Here is a 22,592-nt window from a genome sequence, read left to right as displayed (position 1 = left end):
GACCCTTTTCCACTGCCCTCTTCCTTGTTTTTAAGCGTTCACTGAAATCCACCAAGCCCCTCACTCCAAATTCACTGTGGGGCAATGAGGATTTGCTCTGGCCTCTTTTGCAGGGAGACTCCATCTATTCAGTCCAGCACTGCACGTGGACTCTGTAAGCCCATTTCTGCTAATGCAGGTGTACTGCCCAGGCTGATGGCAGGTAATTCTTCCAAGCCCACACCCTTAAACTCAGTTTATCTAGTCATAAGCTGGTTAATGCCTTAGGCTTTAAAAGCAGTCCTGGTCAATAACTTCTTAACAAACCCATGGTAGAGGAGAGCTCTATCTTCGAAAGAGTATTTTGAGCACAGGGTGAAACAGCAAGAGCGGGGAACCTTGTTCAAGGCCACGCTGTTATGAGGAACGGCTGAGGGAGCTGGGGTTGTTTAGCCTGGAGAAGAGGAGGCTCAGAGGTGACCTTATTGCAGTCTACAACTACCTGAAGGGAGGTTGTAGTGGAGTGGGAGTCGGCCTCCTCTCCCAGGCAACTAGCGATAGGACAAGAGGACATAGCCTCAAGCTTCGCCAGGGGAGGTTCAGGTTGGACATTAGGAAGCATTTCTTCTCAGAAAGGGTCATTAGACATTGGAAGGGGCTGCCCAGGGAGGTGGTGGAGTCACCATCTCTGGAGGTGTTTAAGAAAAGACTGGACATGGCACTTAGTGCCATGGACTCAATGATCCCAGAGGTCTCTTCCAACCTGGCTGATCCTGTGATTCTGTGACTGGCTGTGCTCTCCATTTCAGGTGTGCGTGGAAGTCCATGCTCAGGCATTTGGGAGGTATTCACCTAGAAGTTATTCACTTAGAAGGGCACATATTTAGCTCTACGTTTCCACCAGCATAACGTGAGGATTGGATGCTGAAGCTCAGCAGCCAGCCACGAGCACCACTGTTTTGTTCTTCTGCCCTGCTGCTCCCTAAAGTAGACACAGCCCACACTAGCTCAAATGGCATAAGGCTTGTAGGCCTCAGCAGCTTGGTTTCCCTCCCCACCTTTGGTCTGTCTGACCAATTTTGTCTGCAGATGCTTCAGAGAAAGGAAAGAAACCTGTGAACCACCCCCTCACCCTAACGCACCCCACCCCTGGTCTCGATCATCCCCTCTCGTCTCCATCACAGTGGAATCAAGCAACAAGCAGTGTCGTGCTCTCTTGGAGTATGGCTGAAACCAAATATGGAGCTCGTTCTTCAAGAAGCCACGATTGCTAGGTAGCCTTTAAAATGATTAGAAGCTTTACCGTCTGCCAGGGTACACGGTGGTGTTTTTGTCGTCGCAGTCTCTGCCTCGCCAGTGATAGCCCCTCAACGTCTGAAAGCCAGAAGAAGCACACAGATAGGATGTACATTGTTACTCTTGCACTTTTAATTTAAAATATCTAAAATGAGAATCTAACTCAAGGTATAGGAATAAAACCCAGTAAATGGGTTGTGTTCCAGAGTCCCTTTGCTAAGCTTTAATAAATGACACCTTGCACGTTTTGCTGCAGAAATAAGACAAGCTGGCAATTTAATTTGCTTTTTTATATGACTTTACTTCACCTCTTATTAATTCAGTAAACAGACCACTCAGCAGCAGAGCAATTTGCTTCTGCAGGGAGCACAGCTTTATGTGTGCATCTCCCCAGGTGGCATAAATGAATGATTGTTTTCTCATCCAGAAAAAAAGCACCTTTTATGACCAAAAAACCCCTCCATTCTCTTCACTATACCTATTTTCACATGAATGAATAAGGCTTTGCAGAAAGTAGGAGGAATCCCATAGACATTCTCATTATCAAGGGATTACTGCACTGAAGGAAAGGCTTTGCTTACCGGGAAAGTACTAAATTTATCTCCATCAAAATCTTCAAAAGGCAGTTTATTTCTTATGGCACTGTAAAAAACAAAACCAACAAATGCAGTGTTAACATATGGAAGGGAGCCTATTCAGAAAGAAAAAAACACGGTAAAGAGTATGGAATAGATAATAGCTGACATGTCGTTCGCAGCTCCACATTCAGTTTTAGCTCCGTTCTTGTACTTCAGCGAAGTGATTCTGTCCAAAAGAGCAAATTCTGATTCTTACAATATCTGCTGACTGAGCTCTGGAGGTGAGGCGGATGGACTCGTGTATGCCTGTAATGTCGAACCTTCAGTCTCTAAAACAAACTAAGACAACAAATTTGTGGTAAAAATAACTACACTCAGCCTGGCAGAAGTCCTTCTACCTGGGAAAGAGCTGCAGAATGGGACCTTATGCTGACGGAGACCAACCTCCTTCTTTTGTTAAAAACAAATGGCAAATACCCTTTCTCATATTCATCCCTCAAGTCTTTACACTGTCTCTCTCCTGCTGTGTTCAGACTAGGAGACTTGCAGTTTGCATACCAGGCTGCAGCTACACACACACACAAAACCTTATTTTATAGGGTAAAAGTGGATTTAATATGAAGAAAGATCGTACTTGCTTTATGCTTTAACTGAGAATCAGAGTCTCATCTTGCAATTTCTGTATCTAGTCCCACAAACTTCTGGCCATGCTCAAACATATCTGAGAAAAGTATTTTACCTTGATTTGAGCAATGGAAACCTGAGCTCTCAGTGGTCACCCACAGTGCTCAATTACATTAACCTTTGAAAATTACATCTTTTTCTTTTTTTTTTTCCATTGTGACTTTTGTTTCCAGTAACCCTATCAGTTTTAGCAGTATCTGAAGCAGGTGTTAAAATGATGGTGTCACCTCTGTGCCCCTTCCTTTTTAGCTTCTTTTTAGCTCGGACACACGCTAGCTTTCACATGGTGCTGCCCAAGCGTGCCACCTCTCTTTGGCTACAGGACACACCTACATTGAGCAGCCCTTCGTATTTCGCCCAACAGGCAGCACTCTTTGAATGATATGCTCATCAGTCTTTCCTTGGAAAGTTTTCTTTCTGAGTTTTTCCAACCTCTTGAACTCGTAAGAGATATTGAACCTGGCTCAGAGAGCAAATAGGTGCAATGAGGGCGGATTCCTCGGACTGCATGAGCATCAGGATAAGAAAAAATACAGAGGAGCCAGATGACATGCACTCCTGGTGGGGTTTGTATCCCTTATTCTGTCTGTAATCAATAATTCCATGTGCTGCTCTGGGATACTTCTCTGCAGTAAGGTTCAGTTGCAAGGAACTGGCACATATCCAGACCAGCTAAAAAAGTCCAACTGCCAAACATGGTTTTTTTTGTAGCTACAGAAAGAAGAAAGAAAAAAAACAAAGAAAGTGAGAGAGAGTGTGCATGAGAGAAAGAGATCAGAAGAATTGAACACATTCGATCCAACGTATGATATACAACTTGATTCCTGCTTCCACTGTCTGAACTCACAGGGCTCAAATTCAGATTATTTGTCCTGACTTACATTCCAAAGGCACTTGCAAGACATTTCATGTTAATAAATCCCAATAAACTCCTGATATTTGCAGTTTCAATTAGATGAGCAGAAATAGGTGAGCAAGTTAGTCTCGGCAGTCAAATCAGTCAAAATATACTGCTGATAATACTGATTTATTCTTAGATTTGCTTGACTCCTCCAACTCATTTGAGTACATTGGCAAATATGCTTTAGGAGGAATAGCCCAGCTGATGTCCTCGGCCTTTCTCAGAAACTGACTCAAAGTCAGCGCTACCATAAGTTATTTTTCCTGTCCGCCACCCACCCAGCTTTCTTAAACACCTTGAGATTCTCCTACACTTTGCAACTGCCACTTAATTCATGTTCCTCACAGAGTTATATAGGTGCTGGTGGCCTTCCTGCACTGAGCCATGGGCACCACAACTGGGTGAACAAATGAAATGAACAAGTCTCTTGGGCTCAGGAAATCTCAGGAGAAAACTGACTCCCCCTCGGAGGTGTCATATGTTAAGTGTGTGTCGTATATGTGACCTCTGGCACCCACTAAAATTATGCAAATATTTTAAGTATTGAAAAAGCACAGGAATCCCTCTGAGGAATCCTACTTACATGAACTCTGTCCAGCCTCCCTCTGTGCTACCTGGACAGTGGTTTTATGAAGGAAACCAACAGAAGTAAAGTATAAGAAGCTTTGTTAACTGAGGATGATTTTTGAAAGAAACAAATGTACCATATTCTGTTTCTGGTTAAGGACTGAAAACTTTATACGTACTATTTAATCTTCTCACACAGGTTAGCCAGAAGAGGAAATGCACATATATTTGAGAACCCCGTGAAGCTCTTCTAGAGGAGAAAAAAATAAAAGAAGATAGATGCATTAGTTCACAGAGGTGGCGTGGCTTGGGATATTCGGTGTCAGTAAAGTCCAGAGCTAAATCACATTTTTTCTGCCTAGAAACATCTGAAAACTCCAATGACTCCATTAAGGATGCTACATGCCAGAGGATTTAGACCTGACACTGCAGTCAGCTTAAGGATTTTGACTGAACATTTTATAAACCAACTACTCTTGCTTTCAAAGAGCTGTAAAATTAAAAAGCTCCTATGAAACTGTCTCTTCCCATCTACCAAAGGTATTTTTTTCACTCTTTGTAAAAATAACTGCCTGACTTTGGTGGGAATGGCGGGCATGATGGTGCCCTGGAAATGGTATGGGCGATGTTGAGTTGGGCTTTGAGGACCAGCTGCAGCAGCGTCCTGGACCACAGCAGCTGGCTCTCCAGCGTACGTGTCCCCACAGCACGTTGGACAGCAAGGTCTGGACATAATGCTTCAGCTCCTTGAGGGTGTCTTGGGCTACTCTCAAAAGGCAGCAAGGAGCACAGGGTTGAAAAAGGGGATAATCTTTGCATGTGCATGTGTAAATGAGAGAGCGGAGGAGCACAGGGCTCTTCCCAGCAAAGCCAGACTATGATCGCAGCGTGTGTTTTTGGGAGGAGACACGTTGCTTGCCGCTGCGTAACACGAGTGGGTAGGCAGAAGCCTGGTTCATAACCCTCTCTGCCTTGCAATTCCCGTTTGGCTCCCTCTGTGGCTTCCCACCTTTGCTGCCGTGCTGTGAGTCGCAGGCACCTTGTAGTCACGACAGGATTGTACACACGGTGCTCGCTCTCACTGAATGCTACAACCATGACTCTGTCGTTCTTTCACTGCTGTTGCTCAAAGATGCCTCTTAGTATCTTCTCTACCCATAAGAAAAGTTAGCAGTAGAGGTGCTCACAGCGACTGATAACACCAATATTTTATTCATTGCCTGTTAACATTCCCTAATTACATTTCTGTAATTATTTTAATTGGTTTTACAAAAAAAAGAATAATAATGAGCCCCTAATGCTTGTTGGTGTTTGGTTTAAGCCAGTTGCTCACAGATGGCTCCCTACTTTTAATGAACAGAGACATTTAGTAGATTTTCGGGGGGTTGTAGCCGCTTTCACAGCATTTCTACATCTGGAAAATACCTTTTCTTCTTCCCAAGTCCACAATAATCCTAAGAAATGCCCAGTAAATACAACCCCCCTGGAAGCCAGACAGACTTCCCACTCTCAATACCAGCAGCCATAATCATGTCTCTTTTTTATGCACAGTCACACACAGCTGTCAAGCAAAGATGGGGACTGCTAACTTGCAAGAACCTCTTCAGAAGGCTTTCCCCAAACATGCAATGGGGCAAAAGCAACCAAAATAGCAGATATGGGAAGAATGAGCAGATATAAATTGATGTTTCTGTCCAGCATGAGTCAGAGCATAAAAGAGGCCAGCTGAATGTTTTTCTCTCTCCACCAGTGTGGATGCAGAGATGTCCTAGCATAGACAGGTCAATTCTTGATCCTCACCCACATATTCAGGCAGGCAACCCTCTCCCCAAGAAGCAAGAGCACCTCGGCTGTTTTGGCCCTTGCTCACTGGCACATCTATGTGCCTGGGCAGGTGAACAGACCATGATTTGGCAACATTCAGTTTATGCAGATGATTTTCTTACTGTTTCATCACATGGTGCTGCTCTGGGATATGGGGCTTATGCAGGCATGATACATGCTGTGCTCTCTCCTGGAGATCTTCCTTTGTGTTTCTGACTCCATTGTTTTTCTGGATTTGAAATGAAATTAACTGCAACCCAGCTGAAGGGGAAGTTGTGAGAGACAGCAATGCCTCTAGAAATGTTGTTATTTTTAATATTCTAGTTTTAAAATAAGTTTCAGCAAGGGTCATTACAGGGAACATGTGAGCAATAACTGCAGGAGAGGCCCAACCAACCACATGACACTTGTTCTAATTTGAGCTGACCTTGTATTGTGGGTTCAGAAATACATTGACTGGAGAAACCCAACTATAACCAAGGCTTTGCTGCTTCTACCTGAGGCACATTCTGCTTGTCCCTCCTGCTACTAAATAGGCAAGTAGGAGCAGGAAGAGGCCAAGGGTGTCGTGATAGAGACCAAGGGAGATATAGGGGCATCAGGACATCAAGCAGCTTTGACGATATGGGAGAGAAGAGGCAAGCTGGAAGTAGATCCCATTGCACCCAAAGATTGATGCCAACCATGCCACCCTACCCAGGACCGCCTGAAAGGACGTGGCTTGCATGGACCTCAGAGGCCAGACGGAGCTGGCCATGCAAGGAACACAGCCTGACATGCTAAGGGTAGAAGCAAGGATGAGGGAGCAAAGGAGCCCTGCATCCTAGGGGGCAGAGGCTGCTTGCTGATCCCTCTTCATCCCCACACCTGCACCCAGGCTCAACCTAACAGAGAGAACCTCCTTGACTCAGAGCATCTCGCTGCAGGTGTTAACATAGGGACTTGCACCTGGGGAAAGGGGATTAGAAATTTCATATAATTTGAGTGGAAATCTCAGGCCATCAGTAGCACAGCACTGAATAGGAAGGAAAAAGAATAAGATCCTGCTGGTTGCTGTTCTGCGGGAGCTGAGACCTGCTTCTCCAGCGCATTGTTTATTTCCCTGGCTTAGCAATTTGGCAATTGCCCAAAGGCTAATTAGGCATCTCAATTTTCACTTTCGTGAGTAGCATCACAGTGAGGATTCAGGAAGAAGCAATATCAATAATTTCTTCACAAACAGCAAAAACATTTGCTCTGCATTAAGTGCCTGAAGACAACTGGAAGCAAACTCTATGGCTGAGCTGACTCATATAAGTGAACCCAGCAGAATAAAAGCTGCCCTTCCCTTCTCTGCTACCCTTTAGAGATCCTCTGTATATCTGAAAACTGGTGGAGGCGGAAAGATTTCAAATCCCAGTTTTCAAGTTTAGAGGCAAAAGCAGCCTCTTAAAAAATAAAGGAAAAATATGCAGAATTTGCATTCAGGCAGTGAATTTTGCACGCAGTCAGTCACTGCGCTCTGAGGCAGTGGCTCAGTTCATTAGGGTCTCTCTTACAGATGGCAACAAGACAGGGATGACAAGGAAGAAGCATGAAACCAGGAGAAGCAATAATAAACTGCAAGAGGTTGAAGGAAGGAAGGAAGCTTCTCTGGATGGAAAAGCACGGGGCAAGGCTGAGTGGGAAATCCCTGCTTTTGTAAAAAAATCTAAACAAAATCTATGTCTGCTTGTATTTTGTTTTAAGGCTGGCTGCCCCACTAAAGGCGAGTTGGGCTAGTACAAGTGAGTGTCTCAGCGTGGAGCTGCAAAATGGAGTTCACAGATTATAGCCTCAGCTACTGCATGAATTTCAGACATAAATTTATGTCTTGGATGGATACAGACAGTGACCCCTATTCTACAAGCAGTCTGCATTTTTCATGAGGTTTTTTCTGCTCTCCCCATACTTTCGTATTTCCTCTCTATTATCTCACTCTCCTTCTTCTTAGTGTCACCTGATAGAGCAGATCCTATACCAGGTAGGAGTGAGTCAGCATTCAATCAGTGATCAAGTGGGTTCACAATTAGGCAGGATAAATGAGGACTCACTCCTGATGAAATGCCAGCACAGTGTGAAACACCCAAATGCCATTGATTTCTTACCAGATCCTTGGAAGTCTTCATAATCCTTTTTGCTTTCCTTATTGCAGTACTCAGCCCCACCTAGGAGAGCAAGAACAAAACAAAACAAACCAGATGAGCCTCACAGTATTCTACCAATTTTTCTCCCTGTTTTCTACCTCCCTTTTTTTTTATATATCAGTCATAGCACAAAAATGATGTATGAGTCCACAAACTTATCATCAGTTACTTTTTATTGGACTAACAATCAATTATCCGATCACCTCCTATGAAACTCCAGTTGCGAGAGTTCATTTATTTCGCTCCAGGGCATCATTTATTTCCTAAGGAACAGTGCAGATCAGTGAAGGAGCTGCGATTCATATCCTGACTGCACTGCATGAGCTGCAGAGGACAGACTTCTCCAGTGACTCCTGCTGAAGAGCAACTCATCCATTAGATGGTCACAAGAGGGCTACATGTGCGATGCTGGTCTGACTTGCTGCAGAAGGGCACAGGGGAAACATCTGGTCTTGCACGGATAAGGGTTATTCTCCACTAAGGTTCATCTCAGCAGGGAAACAGCTGGCACGTGGGAAGGTATAAAGCAGCGAATAGAATTTGGAAGGCAAATCTCCTGCTTAGGATCTGGAAAGGTTAGTATTTTATTCTGGAAATACCCGCCCTGGAGGGCAAGTTCTCGCAGACAGGGTCAAGATTGTTTTTCTATTGGGTTCATGAAAATTTGTACTGAAGAAGCGTTTTGGGATTCTTCCAAAATGAGGTACTTGTACCTAAATAGAAAGGAAGAGTGGGAGAACTATTGCAAGGAAAGACCTCGGAAAGGCATCCTGCTCAGAGCAGAACAGGTTGGCTGTCATAAGGCCATGGTGATAGCCTAATAATTCCCCAAATGCCTTCCCATTTACACACACACACACACTCCTCAAAGAAGGAGAGCAAATTTTGTGCAAGGGGCACCAACTATGAGTGTGAGTGACAGCCAGGGACCAGCGCTGCTGGCAGCAGGAGGATGGACATGCCATGCATGGTGCAGCAGGGCTGTGGTTGAACGCGCAGCGACGGCCTCTTACCACGGCCAGGAACTGCCAAGCGCTGCTGAGGTCCTGCTCTCGAGCCTTCTCCTAGGCTCTGCCATTGCAAAAACCTCAACCAATACATTTTTGCAGTCTGCCTGGTCCACAGCCTGCCTGGTCCACAGCCCTGCGTCCTGCCGGGCTGAATGCCGAGGCATGGGGAGTAAGCAGGGACTGTTTCTGCACCATGCTGTTAAGCGTTTATGCTGGCCTTAAGAATGTGGCCTGTACCACAGCACAGAAGGACCACACTGATTTTCCTGCTACAAGGGCTCTACCCAGTCATGGAGGTGAGGAGATGCCCTGGATACACTCATGCAGTCTAAAATATTTAACAACTGTTTAACAACTCCGATGAAAAGCACTTTCTAAATTCAGCCACATCTTCCTGTAGGAAAAGAAGATCCCACAGCTTCAATGCGAAAAAAAAAAGGCTAGTCACAGGGGTCCAGGATGGTGGTTTAAGTTTGTGCTATGGGTGCTTGCCCATGAGACAGCCAGTTGCTGAGTGCCCGTGAGATGAGCTCAGCTTGCAGGCTTGGGTGAAAACTTCAGACAAATGCATTTGGTTTTGGCAGGGTAACACCAGCGTGCTCCCTTCTGCTGCTCCATTTTCACTTTTGGACAATATTCTTCCATCTCAGTGATGATAACTCCCATATGGTGTCCTGCTTTTATTAGGCCACCTTTGCAAACAGTCATATCTGTGAGGCAGTATCTGTGTGATGGCCTCTGTCCTTCCCCTCAGCATTCAGCATGAAGAAGGCTAAAAATACTGCCCATTTGCCCTCTTTCAGAAGAAATAACTGCTTTTGTAGTGTAGGCTTTGAGCATCGTTAAAAAAAAAAAAGAGATAAAAATCAATTACTTTTAAAAATGTTTCAAATGGAAAGAAAAAATCCAGTGTACCACAAACATGTCAGCACTTTGTTTCTGATCAAAATGGTTAGTGAGGACAAACTGTTCTGCCTGCCGATGACCTGCCATCAGTCTCTCCTAGAGCCCAGCCTAAGGACATACCTGCTAGCTTCACACCAACCAGGTCTGAGGGCTCCAAGGCAAAGTTCAGCACAAATTTGTATTTATCTGGCTGGAGCTACATGAAATCAAGATGGGGGGGAAAAGCGTGCTTTGCCAAGTGGTAGTATGAAAGCATTTGGAAAAAAAGAAAATATCCCTCAAGTGATGGCACCTTACTGAACAGCGGGCATGCCAGCTTGGAATATTAAAGCAGCATATATTTGCATTTAAAGCAACCATTACCAACATTTTTAACTGGGGACAAAATTTAGCGTGTCGTTATAATTGATTTAGGCAGTGAGCAAAGCAAATTAACTGTGATATTCAAGGGTCAAAAATTTAGAGTGAATGATATAAAGGGATAAGGAAGAAGAAAAATAAACAGCAAGGAACGCAGACTTCTGTGTTATTGTTTTTTAATATATGTGTCACGTTAAGATATGTGTTTAATATATGTTTAATTCATTGTGTCTATAGTCTTATAAAAACCTGGATATGTCACAGATAGATGAGAGATGCTAGGAAGGAGCCAAGACACTGTTTCCTAGTTTCTTCCCCCTAGGTAACGGCCGTCCCCCAAAACAAACATGCATCTTGCATTTGCCATGGTTATGTTGTACGTTACCAGCTGCTGTCAATGACTCGAGACTCAGATGAGGAAAATGGCTTAAAATTGAGTACGATGCATGAAAAATTTCCAGAGAGGTTAAGATTCATCAATTCCTTTCTGCTGGGCAGGAGAGGAGAAACCTTTCTTGCTCAGCAGCAGCGCATGAGAAGCACGCACTTCAGACAACTCCAGCAATATTGCACACAGAAAGCAGAAAGCAAAGGAGGAAAGGCTGAATTGCCCCCACGTGTAGAAAATCACAGAACCACACAGGTTGGAAGAGCCCTCTGGGATCATCGAGTCCAACCATTGCCCTGACAACACCATGTCAACTAGACCATGGCACTAAGTGCCATGTCCAGTCTTTTCTTAAACACATCCAGACATGGTGACTCCACCACCTCCCTGAGCAGCCCCTTCCAATGGCTAATGACCCTTGCTGAGAAGAAATTCTTCCTAATGTCCAACCTGAACCTCCCCTGGCCAAGCTTGAGGCTGTGTCCTCTTGTCATATCGCTAGTTGCCCGGGAGAAGAGGACGACTCCCACTTCACTACAACCTTCCTTCAGGTAGTTGCAGACTGCAATAAGGTCACCTCTGAGCCTCCTCTTCTCCAGGCTAAACACCCCCAGCTCCCTCAGCCGTTCCTCATAGGTCAGATCCTCCAGACCCTTCACCAGCTTGGTCACCCTCCTCTGGACTCGCTCCAACACCTCAACATCTTTCTTGAAGTGCTTGAAATGCTCTATCTGAAATGCTAAGGATGAGATCTCCTCCCACTGCAGACTCCAGGGCTCCAGGAGCCAGGAGTCCAGTGTGGGTCGTGGAGGACTGGCAGCTGAAACACCCATCCGGGAGAAAACACTCTTGGTTTCGTGGGTCACCTGTAAACCCCGGTAAACACCAGCATGTCAAGCCTGCCACCAAAGGCCATACAGCCTGTACAACCTGTCTTGCTGCAACTCAGCTAGCAAGCAGCCTCCTGTCTTTCCCATGGCATGAAAATACCATGAAGGAAGGGGCTCCCTAGGCTCCAGCAGCTGATGGATGAACTTGCAGCCGCTGCCCCGAGGGTGTGTGGATGTCACAGCCAGCCCCATCCACCCATCTGTGCAGCCCTGCTGCCTGGTAGTACACAAGATATCCATGCCATGGATGGGGCTGGGGTCAGGGGGGGTCACTGGGAATTCATTTGTTGCCTCCTTTCAATGCTCTCCACAGAGCACGTGGACTTCTAGTAACAGATTTTTTGCCAACAGATCTATTTCTCATCATAAACAAATACACGAACCAACTTTAATTGTCTCTCATTTATCATCCTTGTTAGCCAGCTCTTTCCCAGGAGAGTGGATATTTACAAAACACTGCAACAGTTTCCCTTGTAACTCTTTTTCGTCATCCTTTTACCAGAGCATGTATACCAAGGTACCAAAATGCTGCAGAGCTTGTTAAACAGCACTGGCAAAAATGGAATTTATTCTACAATTCTACCTTTCATCCTGCCCAGGCCATAGGGGGAATCTTTATGATTGCATGGGACAGCCAAACCAAACGTTATGTGCTCTGGACACAAGTTAGGGACCTTCCCTACAAGCCCAGATCCAAAACATGCAAGGCCTGATTTGGTCCCTCTCCCCCCAGGGCAATTACTCTGACTTCTGCTCATTTTACGCCACTTGTTCCTTTTGGACTTGGACTCTGTGTGCTCTGGATGAGACATTTTGATTTACTTTTTCTCGCTTGCCTCTACAAAACACAGTCAGCATCCCTGAGTAACGCTTCCTTGTCGTCACACTTTTGTCTGCCAGCCTCCCACCCCAAACACCGCTGTCCACCCCAAACACCGCTGTGGTGAGGCCGCATCTGGAATATTGTGTCCAGTTCTGGGCCCCTCACTTCAAGAAGGACAGGGAACTGCTAGAGAGAGTCCAGCGCAGAGCCACGAAGATGATTAAGGGAGTGGAACATCTCCCTTATGAGGAGAGGATAAGGGAGCTGGGTCTCTTTAGCTTGGAGAAGAGGAGACGGAGGGGTGACCTCATTAATGTTTATAAATATGTAAAGGGCAAGTGTCAAGAGGATGGAGCCAGGCTCTTCTCAGTGACATCCCTTGACAGGACAAGGGGCAATGGGTGCAAGCTGGAACACAGGAGGTTCCACTTAAATATGAGGAAAAACTTCTTTATGGTGAGGGTGACTGAACACTGGCACAGGCTGCCCAGAGAGGTTGTGGAGTCTCCTTCTCTGGAGACATTCAAAACCCGCCTGGACGCGTTCCTGTGTGACATGATCTAGGCAATCCTGCTCCGGTAGGGGGATTGGTCTAGATGATCTTTTGAGGTCCCTTCCAATCCCTGACATTCTGTGATTCTGTGATTCTGTCCCTGTGGGTCATCCGAGACTTGTTTTCAGGAGTCCTGCCTGGGGCAGCTTCTGCATCAGTACGACACAGCTGCATGCAGCACCCTGAAAACTCCACGCCACCTTGTTTTCTTTGGGTTTATTTGGTGGACGTTTGGGGTTGTGTGACTTGGCTTTTTGGGGTTGTTTGGTTTTTTTAGTACTGAGGTGGGGTTTTTTTGTGTGTTTTATTTTCTGCCAATGAAGAGGAGCAGGGGAAATTGTGAGAAACAAGTGAAAGAGAAAGAAACAGTGCTTAAACTATGCCTTCTGCTATCATTCATCTATAGGTTGTTTCTTCAGGGCTCAGTTCTGACTGCAGCAGAAACAACTCACATTTCAGTAGATGTTACCTATTTCCAAAAAGAAAGGTTAAAAGGAGGGTGTTCTGCTCCCCAGGACCCAGCTTGCCTCCCAGGTGCTTGCTTTGCAGACTGTGGTCTCAAAAGAAGGAAACTGGTCCTAGCCCCAAGGTCTACCTTTGGCTGGCAGCCTGCTTTTACCAGGAATGCAGAAGCACTCCCACCCAGCAGTTTTGCTCTGCCTCACCTCCTGAGAAGCAGTTCACATTTTCACTGAAAGAGAGAGAGGAATGAGAGAAAATAGCGGGAGTATTTTTATTTTACGGAACCCCAAAGGGTTGCTTTTTTTCCAGCCAGAATTGGTTGGCTCCTACTTTGTCAAAGAGCAGGCTGGCAGCAGTAATGTCCATGAGGGATGTGGCTTTTGCTTTTTACAAAGTCAGTGAAAGACCTGATAGAGGGGACATGAACCAGCATGAGTGCTTGTGGCAGTGAAGCTTATTTGGGTAAGATAAAATTACATTAGCATAAACATGTATATTTTTTGCTGATGTAAAATGACTCCCAGCAAAATCCTAGTACTGGAGATTAAACTAAAGTCCGCAGCCACAAGGTCTCTAATAATCTGGAGCAGAAAAGTGATGGGGAGCAGAATACACGCTCTGAAAGGCAGACAGAAGAGTACAAGCTCCTTCCAACAGTCAGATTGCCAGCAGCAGAACTCCAGTGCTGAAGTTGAGCCATTAGTCTGGCCCCCAACAAAATCAATTAAAGTATTGCCATTTAACTGAACAAGCCAGCTGGCTTAAAATAATCTAGAGACAAGCTGAAAATAATCTCCTGTGAATCTACTTGCTCCCAGGGCCAGAAGGGGAGATTGGTAGGCAGAGCCTAAAACCCCTCACCCTATTTCAGCCCTTCTGGCTCACTAGAGGAACATCCCTGTATCACAGGACCTGGTGCAGAAAGTCCTCCACCATGTGAGCTGATAAATTTTTTTGACTAAAAAAATATCCAGTCATCCTAAACCATATTACAGCAGCTTTAGATACTGCCCAGTTTTCAGCTACCTATGGTAAGCCTACACTTCTGATGTGCCGTATTATTTTGCCTCCTGACTTGAAGGAGTCCCCAGTGTTGTTACCCTCATACTAAGGGCAGAGGAGAACCTCTCATTGGGCAAGAAACATGCAGCAGGAGAGCCTACGCCTGCACATCTACCTGCACTTCCAGCCCTGGCCCAGGGTCTGCTCTATGGGACCCTGGTGACAATTAGGGCTCACAGGACCCCATTACGAGTGACATCTGCTCGCACAGCTGTGCTGGTGATCCAGGAGCCATGAGTGTCCCTTCCACTCTTTCCCACCAACATCAGGGGTCTGCTCCTGAAACTGCCCCCCAGCGGGGCAGCCCACCTTGCCCAAGCCCCCAAGGAGCCCCTGCAACGGAGCCGCCCTTGCCCAGGTTAGATGCTCTCCAGCTCTGTGCTCAGAGCATTAGTCTCTGTGCGAATGGAGCATTATTTTTTATTCATAATTAGAGACAAGTCTCCTACAATGATCACAGAGTGCTAATGACTCCAGGCAGGTTGGCAAAAAAATTGATGAGGGCTAATTTGTCAGAGACCAGGGAAGTATGTAATATAATGCACGTATCATTTACTCGTCTTGCACTGTCTCCATTATGTAGATAGTTTGCAAGGCCTCTGAAGCAGGGGCTCTTCCTTCCTTGAGACACATGATCTCACTAGAACAACACTGCAGAAACAGAACAAAATAAACTATTGACTGAAAAAGCAGCTACACATATTTGCCACCTTAAAGGCAATTAAAAACCTGAACATTATACTGCCTTATAAGGGCCAGTAACTCTATATTTATTTGACTCCCTTCGCCAGTACAAATATGATACCAATTCTGGGAAAATGGCATCCAAAAGTCTAAATGAATAAATGAAGTACCTGAAAATCAATAGAGTTGAACAAAACAGTCATTAGTATTAAAGTCTTGTTCAAACACTTGGCAGGGGACTGAGCCAACATTTGCAGGCTCATATAACTGAAGTGATCAATCAAATTACAAACCAAAGAAGCAAATAGAGGTAAACTGCATTTTATGCATCTGTGTCTCTGACTGTATATTAATTTTTTTCACCCATAATTCATCTTTACTCAGTCTGACTTGTCACAGAGTTACCGTGGGCAATTTATCAACCACTTGAGCATGAACCCTAAGCACTGCTCTTCTCCTCCCATCGCCCCCAGCCTCCTCACGCTGTCTCAGGGCACCAGGCAAGCGAAAAAGGAGGGCACAGTCAGGGTAGAAAAATTGTTTTGTTGGTAGAGTTCCTTTATTCCTGGTGAGAAACAAATGCACCTTGACAAAAAGGGACTTAACTACCGCTTGGAAGGGAGAGGGTTTGCTTGAGCCAGTCACGCAGAGGGACAGTCTGCAGGCCATGCAAATGGGAGTCCAAATTTTGTTTAGAAAACAAAACCAAAAAACCCCACATCTTCAGTTGTTTCCCTTGCAGAAAGTGCAGTCATTGGAGCTGTTGCTGGAGGTTGAAGGAGCCAACAGCTTGGTCCCACACGTGCTCTGAGAGATGGGAAGAGCTAACCAAAGATTTCACAGCAACCCCAAGAGTGGCAGCCTGTCCCCTCTGGTTGGCAGGCCAAGCATTTCACCACAGATCTTCTGATTTCTGCACAGGAGCCACCTTGGTTTAAACAGCCCCTCTCTCCAGACTCGTTAGCCAAGCTCACTGTGCAGCCATGGAGAGTCCATCCCTCTAAGTGCAGTTTGTTGCCTGCATCCTCTTTCACTCCAAGAGGCACCTTGCACTTCTGCCCCCAGCAGAAGTCAGGGTGCAGGGTGGTTTCTGCTTCTCTTTATTCCCCCACACAAGCACATAAGTCCACGTGAAAATCTAACTCTCGGGCTGGCAGCGTGGTGCAAGTGCAGCCACCATTGCTACAGCTCTTGCTGTCCTCCTGGGTGACCTGCTACACTGGGGGCTGGGGGAGCCTGCCAGCTCTTGCTGTACTCTCACCTTTACCTTCAGGACTCCTAATTTTTTTTAAAAAATGGGCCCCACAGTCACTGACAGGTCTCTGCTGCTGTTACAAGTGCATGGGAGGGAAAACACATGCAATTACCAGGGCAGAAAGTGCTGGAGACTCACAAATGTTTGTGGGGTGAGTAAAGACCTGGCAATTATTAAGGAAGAGCTTCCAATAGGGTAGCTCTGATGTACCTTGGGGAAGGGTGGAAGGACCCATGAACTGTTTTACCACTTCAGACACAGAATTTCTGAAGGAACCCGTTTGATGAAGTTTGGGCAGCATCCTGGTTGAGCCAGGTTAGTGTGGGTCCTCTCTGCTGCCTGCACTCATCTTCTTTCACCCCTGCCTGGTTGCACACCCATATATCTCTATGCTGGCATAGCATGGAGCGCAGCAGTCAAATGGGAAACACACCTGATATAAAACAAATGTTACTGCCATTCTTGGAAGGCAAGTGTTTCTCCAGGTCGTAATACTGGCAGAACTGAATTAATCTTGGAGATGAACCACAGTTCACCGAAGCCCATAAAAAGGTTCTGACTGATTTCAATGGCTGTTGGATGAGGCCCCTATGTAAAACATCTTATGCAAACCTTTAGAAATCAAACATGTCTTTATCCATCCAGATGCAGGGAAAAAGATTTCCAGAAACAGATGCCTAAGTGAATCACTTGCTTTTCGACACTGCAGAACAACCACCATCACTCACAGGTTTTAGTGTGACCAGGGATGACTGGAAAAAAAACAAAACAAAACAAAAACCCACAACCAAAAAAACTCTCAAAACAAACTGTATCTGTTTAGATACCTATGCAGAGGTGTATGTGTCTGAGTAGCAAAGGTCTAGGACATGCAATCAAGTTACCGTGGCGTAGCAAGTAATCGTACATCATAAAGGCGGTGGTAACTAAATATGTTTCCAGCCTGCGGCAAAAGATTATGCACGCTGGCTTAAACCTCTTGCTCTGCAGACTAATCCAAGTCAAAGAGCCCTGCGTTTGCAGCAGGTAACTAGCGCCTACACGGGCTGCCACAGTAGATCAGGCAATGTGGGGGTAACTTGTCATGCTGTGGTAACACGGTGGTATAGATGAACCTCAGCTGAGTATCTGGTTTGGGGTTATTGTACTGCTTAACAATAAAGCCTGGAGAAAGTGAGGTTTTTATTTTCCCTACTCTCCTTCTCTGACCCAGACTGGTACAAGAGAATTCAGCCCTGTAATTCCCCCTCTGCAACAACCATGTTCTTGATGCTCCACAGAGCTAAAGTGTGTTATGTACCTTTCATTCAAACAGACATTTTCTAAAAGTGTCCACACTCTACGCGTTGAAGTTTATTTCCCAGACAATGCACGTGCACTGGAAGCCACCGTACCGTTCAGTTCCAGCTTAAAAGATCTTCCACAACCTGTAGCTTTGAAAAAAGTGGAAAACCAACTCACCTTTGGAGGAGGGTAGAGATGACAAAGTGGTTGTCCTGGATCCTGTTTACACAGCTTCAAGGAATGGCAGACCACATCGGCATTCATTTCCCTGTCTATGCTGAAGGAAATGGTGCGAAAACAAAGACTATTATGTTCTCCTGGGTGCTTGAAAGCAGAAGCTATTTCCATGGGAAGCTAAATCTCCCCAATGCTAAACAATAACCTCAGCTCACTTCACTGTGGCCCGTAATTGCTGCTCAGTACAATGTTGGGTCCTAACGATTTTCTGCCACGGCATCCTATCCAGCATTTAAAATTGAATTCCAGGATGATGAAAAAGCACTGTGCTTTATATGCAGCACCTGAATCAAATACCTTATGACTGTTCTGTTTTTTAATCAATCATAAGTCTGACAAAGATTTAAAGGTTAAAGTTAATGCATATGCAATTTGGCACATATGAATGTTCAATCATTAACTCAAGAAAATAACCAGAAATCCTTCAAAGATCCTTAACCTTTAATCACCAAGCACAAGTGCTAGGATTGTTTCTTTCTTTTTGGGACACACCTCTGGGCTAATCAGGAATTAAATTAAAATGTTTGATTAGAGCACTTCTTAGTCCTGTAAGCACTTTGCAGTCCTTTAGCTAGTTTTAAAAATAAAAATAAAAACCCTAGGGAGGAAGAAGGTCTAGCAAAAGCTCTGTTAATTAAACTAAGAACTTTCAAAGAGGAATAAAATGACCTACATTTTATTTTTTTAATCACTTAAATTACTTAGTAGGCTTCCCCAAGAGTGTGCATCAAGGTTGGGGCCGAGAGCATGTAGGGGCTGACAATTAGAAAGCTTGATTAAAGGTAGTAAGGAAAGCATGAGCCAAGGATTACAGTAGTGTGACTCTGTAGAACCTGTCTTGCACACACGGGTTATTCAAATTCCTCCCTCAGCCAAATGAGCTGAATTTCAAAAGGTAATTACATCAGGTGGGCCTGACCTGAGATTCAAATGGAGTACGACAATGGTTACCATTTATTCACGCAGGAATAGCTATGCCAAATGCCAAACCAGAGTCACTCTCAAGCATCTCTGCTTTAATAATAATGTGATTTTACGAATGAAACCTCTGCACTTTAATCTGATAGCACAACTGTACACGTCAAGAACAAACTCAGCAAAGACCTGAGAGGACGCAGCGATACTTACAGTTCAGCTATGTGTTGTCCGTAAAGTTCAGCAAGTATGTAACAGAAACCTTGTAGTTTTTCTAGAAAACATAAACTTTTTTAAGTAATTGAGCATGGTGAAACTGGTTTTATAACAGTCAAAATACAGCAGGAGTTGGTTTATTAAGGTGAATGCTGATTTATCTTAGGGGAAGGCGTGTGAATCTATGACCTCAGTATAGCACCAGAGAACGGGAAAACTTGAATTTCTAACCTTGCCTAAAGCCCTTCTCTAGCTTTAGGCAAGCCACATGATAAAGACTAAAAAGGGTAACTGCAAAAAGTTGAAAGGAATCATACATGTCGCAGCAGCTCCTAAGCAGTTTAAACAAACAGCTCAGTAGGTTTGCGAGAAGAAAGAAAACAAATAGATAAATCAAAGTGCAGAAAGTGATGTAGGGCTTGATGCTACTGCTAGAGCTGCCTCGGAGCTTCTGGGGGTTTGTGCGAGTTAAGAGAATATGTTTTGTGTAGAGCAGGAGTTGTGCAGAAGTAATTGCATTCAAACAAGTATTTGACACTTTTCGTGTGGCTTCCTTTTGCAGTCTGCAGCTGTGTGCCTTTATGGGATGCTGGCTCAGGTGGCTTGCTTTAGTCTGGGTGAAGCATGTCCTCCATGCCCTCCAGAAGACAGCTCATCAGAGATTTCTTTGAGGTCCTGTTGTAAAAAAAGTGGTCCCCGCATCTGAACAAAGACACTTGAGGGAGAGATCGGGGATTTGAATGCAGGTAGGTCATGATGGTATCAGTGGTCTGATAGTTCCCACGAAGGAAAATTGACTGTTTCTTGGACTGAACAGATGAGACCTGGTTAAGCATGCACGTATCCTGCAAAGGAAATATCAGGTCTTGTTTCGGCAGGGGTGGTGTTGTGAAAAGTCATGAAGAGGCAGGTTCATACAAGTGCAGTGATGACAAACTTGCAGCTCCTGAAATTCCTGAGACATGTCATTTTCTCTTGCACGTCCATTACCCAGACAAATAACCGTCTGTACTTGGGGAAGAAAATATAAAGTATCCTCATCTTCCCCAAAGAAAAGCCTTAGAAACCCCCAAAGCAGCTGCATCCCTCCAGCTTCGGGCTGAATATTCAATTTTAACCAGCATCAGGCTGGACATGCCCAGGGCTGGGGCTCTGCTGCATACAAGGCAGGCAGTTTTGCTCCGGGCAGGGTACAAAACCTCGCAGCACTGACTCCATCAGCAGGTATGGGTGTGCTCTCGCTCCCATGAGAGCCGGGGAAGGTGGCTGCTCTCCTGCCAGGACTGCAGACGCGCGGCTGGCAACCTGAGAAAGAACGACTGGGACCAGAAAGGCGTAGCAGGGAACGAAAAGGTAATTTCCCCAACACCCTCCTACTCATACAGTGTTGCAGGCAGCTTCTATAACTATGATAGCTGATTTTTCTTATCCCATGCCAGGTGTTTTATTTCAATCAAGTTATTAGCTTCATTTCTTTGCCTCCTTTGCCACATAACTCCTCTCTATTGGCTCTTTAGAAGCAATCTGCAAGTTAAAAATTGGTCTCCTGGCTAGAATTAGATTTTATTCTTGTTCATCTAAAAGGAAAGACATCGCAGACATCAATAACCCTGCGTTTGGTATCATCGCTGATTAAAACACCCTCTGATGAGGCTTGCCAGCGGGGCACCTGGCTCCCCATAGTAGCTGGCAGGAGAAGGTGGCTGGCTTCCCCAGCACCTCCCTGGTGGCATTGCAGGTGATGGTCTCCTTATAGGTTTCCCAAACCAGCTGGTTTCCATAATGTTTCTGGTCCTGGAGGAGCCAGCTGGCTGCTGTAACCCATACTGGTGGCTGTGAGGAGGGGAGGGTTTGGCTGGCCGTCAGCTCTGGGGAGCTGATGTTGGGGGGTCTGCTGGTCACACTGATTTCTAGGCGCTGATTTCCTTACTCATATAGGAAGCTTGATATGTAATTACCCTATGGGGTAACAAGAGGAAGAGTGATGGGTGGCAAAAAGAACAGGAATAACAAAAATTATTGTTGGGCACATATAGTTCTCTTGGAAGATAGAGTTGTCATTCAGGCTTTGGTTTCCAGCAAAACAGCCCAAGCCACGGGCAGTGCTTACAGGACGTGCCCTCTGAGCCAGCCCGCGCTCATGCATTCACAAACCTCCGGCTCTGCTGCCACACACAAGGAGAGGATATCGCAGAGAGAAAGCTCTGTTAGGAAGAAGCTGCATAAGTCAGAAAGGAGGCGGGGTGAGAGAGAGATGATTAATAACTCTGAGTGTTCAGGGGCAAGAGAAGAGCTTAAACCAATGCTGGAAAAATCAGAGAAAATTTAGAGTATACTTCCTTTTGCCCTGCTTTAGGTAAAAGAGATCCCCTAAACTGCCCTGTTCTTCCACGATAAAAATCTGGAGGGTTTTCCTCTGTAGCTTCGTAGTCCTAGAAACACAAATTCTGGCTGAATCCCAGAGGATAAATATTTGCAAGAAAGATGGTATTAATCATGTTGCCATTTCTACTTGAGCTCTAAGGTGTTTACACAGCAGTGGCCGACACAGAAGCAGAGCATGACTCAGAGGCAACGCTGGAGGCAGACGGTCTCAAAGCACGTTTTGGGTATCAGACAACTCTGTTTCATCAGGCAGACAGCCAGTATCCAGGTAAACATACATTCTTGCTAACAACATCTCTTACACCTTAAATATGCCCAATACATTCCCCTAGACCTGGCATTTCTGTCCGCTCAAGAGCCTCCTTCACTCTTGGTGTTACTGTTCTTACTTTCACAGGTGGATTGGCCCTGTCGCTTGAATGACACAGATTGCAGACACTTCCATACAAATAAGGGTGCGATTGTGTTTTCTACACAGCCTGAGATTGAGTGGGATTGACAGGTACTGAATTTTCCTCTTTTTCTGTAAACATTTTTGTTCTTGAACATCGTATAACTTTACTGAAGGCTTGATCCAACCCCAACTTGATTGTAATTGAAATTATAGGAGGCCCTTTTAAAAAAAACCACAAGTTCTTATTCCATTTTTGGCCCTAGAAAAAGCCCCATTGCCATTAATTTGTTGCTGTTATTCTTGCAACCAATTGTAGGCATGTGTCTAATAATGAAATTGTTCCTTCAGAGGAAATGGCATGGCCTGCTTTAGTAGGTTTGCTCCCCATGAGCATCCAAAGCTTTTCTGTTGTTTCAAGCAGCAAGAGGAAGCTGTTGACTCCAGCTGGGCTGCAGCATTCACCTCCAGGGAGAGGATAAATCGGGTTACACTGTAGCTCTTGCACAATCCATAGGATTTTTCACTCCTTTCAAGTTCAGGGTCAGGTTTTTTCGATTGGGTGTATCCGTGCATCTCATAGAAGGTAACTGGATTATACAGATTTAACTAAAGGGATAATAGGATTTTATGCATGTAAAGAATGGCAGCTGAAAAGAAATACCTTGACATGTCAGCAGAACAAGGTCCACTAAGTGAATCAGGAACACAGAGCTAGCATGTCATATTTTAAAGAAGAAAATTGTACTTTAATAGCAGGATCAGCACTTCTAATTG

The 22,592-nt window shown here is 45.1% G+C and overlaps 1 protein-coding gene across 1 annotated transcript in view; it reads right to left on the bottom strand.

The window, feature by feature from the left end:
• Positions 1 to 22,592, bottom strand: part of AOAH (acyloxyacyl hydrolase) — an 81,662-nt gene that overhangs the window by 42,645 nt on the left and 16,425 nt on the right. Inside the window, exons 4-9 of the mRNA XM_068405103.1 lie at positions 19,037 to 19,097; positions 17,849 to 17,948; positions 7,956 to 8,015; positions 4,185 to 4,255; positions 1,857 to 1,917; positions 1,283 to 1,353 (exon numbers count right to left, since the gene is read on the bottom strand). Of these exons, the coding sequence (XP_068261204.1) occupies positions 1,283 to 1,353; positions 1,857 to 1,917; positions 4,185 to 4,255; positions 7,956 to 8,015; positions 17,849 to 17,948; positions 19,037 to 19,097 (424 nt within the window). The remainder of the gene's footprint in view (positions 1 to 1,282; positions 1,354 to 1,856; positions 1,918 to 4,184; positions 4,256 to 7,955; positions 8,016 to 17,848; positions 17,949 to 19,036; positions 19,098 to 22,592) is intronic.

The sequence above is a fragment of the Nyctibius grandis genome, chromosome 7, assembly GCF_013368605.1.
Source record: "Nyctibius grandis isolate bNycGra1 chromosome 7, bNycGra1.pri, whole genome shotgun sequence".
NCBI classification, from domain to species: Eukaryota; Metazoa; Chordata; class Aves; order Nyctibiiformes; family Nyctibiidae; genus Nyctibius; species Nyctibius grandis.
This window is presented reverse-complemented; position numbering and strand designations above follow the sequence as displayed.